Source organism: Buceros rhinoceros, unplaced genomic scaffold (genome assembly GCF_000710305.1).
Source record: "Buceros rhinoceros silvestris isolate BGI_N320 unplaced genomic scaffold, ASM71030v1 scaffold4061, whole genome shotgun sequence".
In the NCBI taxonomy this organism is placed as follows: Eukaryota; Metazoa; Chordata; class Aves; order Bucerotiformes; family Bucerotidae; genus Buceros; species Buceros rhinoceros.
Genome location: NW_010395806.1, coordinates 90,979 through 95,638, shown reverse-complemented (window position 1 = coordinate 95,638; position 4,660 = coordinate 90,979). Strand labels below are relative to the sequence as shown.

The following is a 4,660-nucleotide window of genomic DNA, read 5'->3' as shown; positions in this document are numbered from 1 at the left end:
CTCCCTCGGGCCCCAGCCACCCAGCCAGTTTTTGGTCCAGTGAAGTGTACCCCCGTGAAAGCCATAGGCAGCCAGCTTCTGCAGAAGAATGTTATGGGAAACAGTGTTGAAGGCCCTACTAAAATCCAGGTACACAACAGTCACAGCTCTTCCCTCATCCACTAAACAGGTCACCTCATCATAGAAGGAGATCAGCTTGGTCAAACAGGACCTGCCCTTCGTAAATCCTTGCTGACTGGCTCTGATCACCTGACTATCCTGTACACGCCGCATGATGACTCTTGGTATAATCTGCTCCATGAGCTTCCCCGGCACTGAGGTCAGACTGACAGGCCTGTAGGTCCCTGGGTCCTCCTTCCGACCTTTCTTGAAGATTGGCATCACATTTGCCAACCTCCAGTCAGATGGGACTTCCCCTGTCAGCCAAGACTGTTGGTAAATGATGGAAAGCGGCTTGGTGAGCACTTCCGCCAGCTCCCTCAGAACTCCTAGCTGGATCTCATCCGGCCCCATAGACTTCTTTCTGCACATTTAAGCTGTGTAGCAGTTCAATTACCATTTCCTTTTGGATTATGGAACCTTGATCATGCTCTCCATCTCTGCTGTCTGGTTCTAGAGGCCAAGTACCCAGTGAGTTGGTCTGACCATTAAAGACTGAGGCAAAGGCGGCATTCAGCACCTCAGCCTTTTCTTCATCTTTGCTCACTATACCTCCCATTGCATCCAGCAAAGGATGGAGAGTCTCCTTAACCCTCCTTTTGCTATTAAATTATTTAGAGAAACTTCTTTTATTATCCTTTATGGCAATGGCCAGATTAAGTTCTAGCTGAGTTTTCTCCCCCAAATAAAGGATTAATGGGGAGATAATTTAGGAATAAACTTTAAGTCAAAATAAATTAAAAGGTTAAAGGGTCAAAAAAGGTTGTAAATAAGTAAATGAGGAATCTCCCTGCTTTAAATAAGTCAACGCATTTCCATGTTGCTACACATGCTGTCTATAGCCAATGAATGAAGCACAAGTGTAAGCAGACAAGTAGTCCTCATGATCTCAAGGGGGATACAGATATGTGCGGGTGCTCTGTTTGCTCAAGCTGTTAAGCAATTCCAAACAAAATATACTCTTTATTATTATTATAGTATATGCAACATGCCAATATCCTAACCTCATACTGCAGGGACAATCTGGATATTTTACAGTTTGTGAAATCATTATAGTTGACACTTTCATGCATCATTTTGTAATCAGTGGTTTGTGAATGGAATTGAGTCAGCAGGATAGAATATCTCATTTTCATTTACAATGCAACAGAAATATTTATACATTTATTTGTATCTTCAAGAGCCAAGACAAATGGTAAGTTTCATGGCCCTTACAAAGTGAGTAATCATTTTTTCATTAAGACCTTTTTTCCTAATATAGCAGCAATCAGATGAACATGAAAATGCTCCCCATGCCCTGAAGACTATGAGAGCCTGGGCGAGCAAATTTGGGGATCCTCGTGCTGTGTGGTGCAGTACGGTAGGGTTACACTCTGCGAGTCCCATTTCACACTTCAAACTCACTCAGCCTCAAATCTGACTAACAGTACACTAAAAAAGGCTTTGCCCAGGCTAAGAGAGGCCTTTCACTTTTCTGTTACTATTTTAATTGAAAATAAATTTTATGGTAGACTTCTGTTATGAAATACGATAGAAAAAGCTTGTCATTTCTAGACCAGGACTCTCGTGAAAAGTAGCTTGTCCAACACCTTGTAATTTTGAATGACAAAATGCACCCCATTTATGAGATTTCATTATCTTTAATTACCATCATTATTACCTGTCTGTAACACAGTAACCTGCAGGCTGTTTAGTGAATGCCAGGAATGCTGCTGGGGTACGTGATACACGGTCACAAAGCGGAAGAGGAACCTTGTCGCCCAAGAGTTCACAGATTCACAAGTTGTACAGCTGAGGCTAACCAGTAAAGCACGATTAGTCATTCTAACTGGAAGGAAATCTACCTGGTGCAGCTCTGTGGTTAATGTGCAAGAGAGGCAGCAGCACAGGCTGGAAAGTAACTTGTCTTTTGTAACGGGATAGATTTTGTTTCATTAGGGCTCAGGCAGTGAGCCTTCCCCTCAAGCACTTAAAGGGAGGTTTTTGTTCTGTTTTTGTTTGTAGCCAGAAGACCTGTATTTCTTGCCAGCACCCTGGGCACAGTGCTAACATTGGCTGCGATTGGGTGGCTTCCCAGTGAACACTGGAAACCATTTTTTGCTCATGTGTGTTTGCTTCACTGTCTGTGTGCTATGAAAGAGTTTAGAAATCTCACTGGTGCTGTTACCTGAAAAGAACAACTTCCATTCTCCAGCAGAAAATTCAGTGCAAAATTATCTTGTTTGAGAATGATGCACTGTTCATGCTGGTTTTCCTAGTGGTCCTAGGTCCATTTACAAATCAAGGACCCCAATCTTTCCCAAAATACATAGTTACTCTCACTGAAAATGCAGCTCCACAGCCTGACTCTCAGCAACAGCACCCTGCAGGCTACAGCACCCAAATAACCAAGCCTCATCCTTGCTCAGACTTCCCCTTGCCAAGGGAAGAGCCAAGTATTTGCTGCTCAGCCCATCACGCTGATTTATACCTTCATGAAAGGTTACTGACTGCAGCCATCACTCTGGGAGGTTTCTTATGTCTGAGCTGAGCGCAGAACAGCACAGGTCCCCAGAAGGGCCAGCCCCAGCCTGGCCCCTGCCACTGCTGCCATCCTGCCCAGGGAGCCACCTTTCCAGCACATTCCGCAGGCAAAGCCAGCTTCTTGTGACTTAGAGACGCAGGCAAGGTCATGCTGAGAGGGGCTGTGAAGAATCCCAAGGGATCCTTTTATTTCTAACTCACTCCCTCAGTCACCAGCCTTACTTAGTGTACACTGCTCATGAAACGCCTCTCCTTGCTCCAGGTACAGGAGTCTTCCAGTCCTCAAGGTTAAAATCCAGGGAAGCAAATAAAAAAGTTTCCTCTCCTACAGAAAATGGAATTCCTTTAAAATAATAAGACAGCTTTTGGATAGCTTAGAAAACTTCAGATGGGAAACTGTTTTCCTGCCCTCCATCTCCCTCAGATACTGAAGTAGTAGGAAGTCGTTGATGATATGCGGGAGTGCCTGACAACGGCTCTTTTTAATTCACTTTAAAGACTTAACCTGAACATCCATGGTCCCAGTAAGCATTTGAACCATGGATGCTTTTTCTGATCAGAAATCATCATGCATGAACTTCCAGAAAGTCTTCACAGGAATGACCTCACATTACCCCAAAAATTTAGCTCCCCTCCCTCCCCACTGCTTTCCATTCTTTAATTTTGAATATGTATTTATAGAGTCACTTATTTTGGGAACCGGAGAAACATTATACTTACTTCACGGAAACAAGAAAAGACTTACAGCTTCTCCAGTGGAAACTGATGAAACACAAGTGCTCTTGGTCCTGCCAGCAAGAGACTGATGGCTGGAGAGAGAGGTCCTGAATGATGACTCGTTTATAGAGCCTCTCAGGAGGTCATTCTTTGATATTCGTATTAGGAACCTCAAGCAGGGAACAGCATTGTGGATGGTTTTTCTGAAGAAAAACAGAAGAAAAAAACAAATGGCACATTGACAACACTACTTTGAAAATCATGTGGTTGCAAGTACCATTTCTTTCCATGATCTCAGCACAGTTTCTGTTTTGATTGAGAAGGCCTTATGTACTGCATGGAAATAGCATGGTATATCTAGTGGAAACTACTCAACAGGCTAAAAGGAAAATAGCAGGTAGCTTCTGGGACTTGGATCAAAATATGTATGGAAGGGCTGCGTGGATAAGTAGTAAGAATTGAAAATACCTTGAAAAGCATGATTTCTTCCGATTTAATTAAAAGGTTAACCCAGAAAACTTCCAGGTTGGCTGGTATGAAGTTCTTCACCGTACAAAGGCACAAGACAAGTGGAATAAAGGAAGGGAGAAAGAGCCAGAGGAATTAGATATTGTTATTTATTTGTATCACAACAGCTCCTATAAAATCCTGTTGGGAATTAACACTCAGTAGTACAAGCACAAAGAAGAAGAATGATCTAGGCCCCAAAGAAATTAAAACCTGCCTTGTTCAATAAATAACAATCTTAGTCATGGTTGCATGAGTCTGTTCTTCCCGGCCCTAGCACTGGACCTTCATAGAGCAGAAGAGCCCAAGAGCCTCCCCTGCACAGTGCCAGCTGGCCTTGCTCCTTGCTGCCACCAAGGACTGGCAGGCTAATGCTAGCCAGAGTACTGCGTTTGGTGTAACACCTCCCCAGTGCTTCCCAATCCATTATTTCAGCCCAACAGATGAAGCTAATACTGGCACAAGACTAAATGAACAAGTAAAAAAGTGGGGCAGCAACGAGGCATATGGAAAACAACTGATGCGTGGTACTTACAGATCAGTGGAGGATGTTAGGATATTGACTTTACACTGAGATGCAAGTCAAGTGGATATATATGGCAAAATCTTTGCTTTGACAGCTACCAGGTTTCTCGAATAACTAGTACATTTAAAATAATAATTTCTATTCTCAGAAAAGATCACACATATTAAAGTCACAGAGACCTAATTCTGAGATCGTAAGATGAAATCAGTTGGTCAGTCAAAAAAAAAA

General features: G+C 43.0%; 1 protein-coding gene across 1 annotated transcript in view; it reads right to left on the bottom strand.

Moving 5' to 3' along the window:
• The window catches only part of LOC104501786 (melanopsin-like), a 24,119-nt gene that overhangs the window by 6,346 nt on the left and 13,113 nt on the right, over positions 1-4,660 (bottom strand). The window contains exon 7 of the mRNA XM_010145660.1: positions 3,428-3,602. Within this exon, the coding sequence (XP_010143962.1) occupies positions 3,428-3,602 (175 nt within the window). The remainder of the gene's footprint in view (positions 1-3,427; positions 3,603-4,660) is intronic.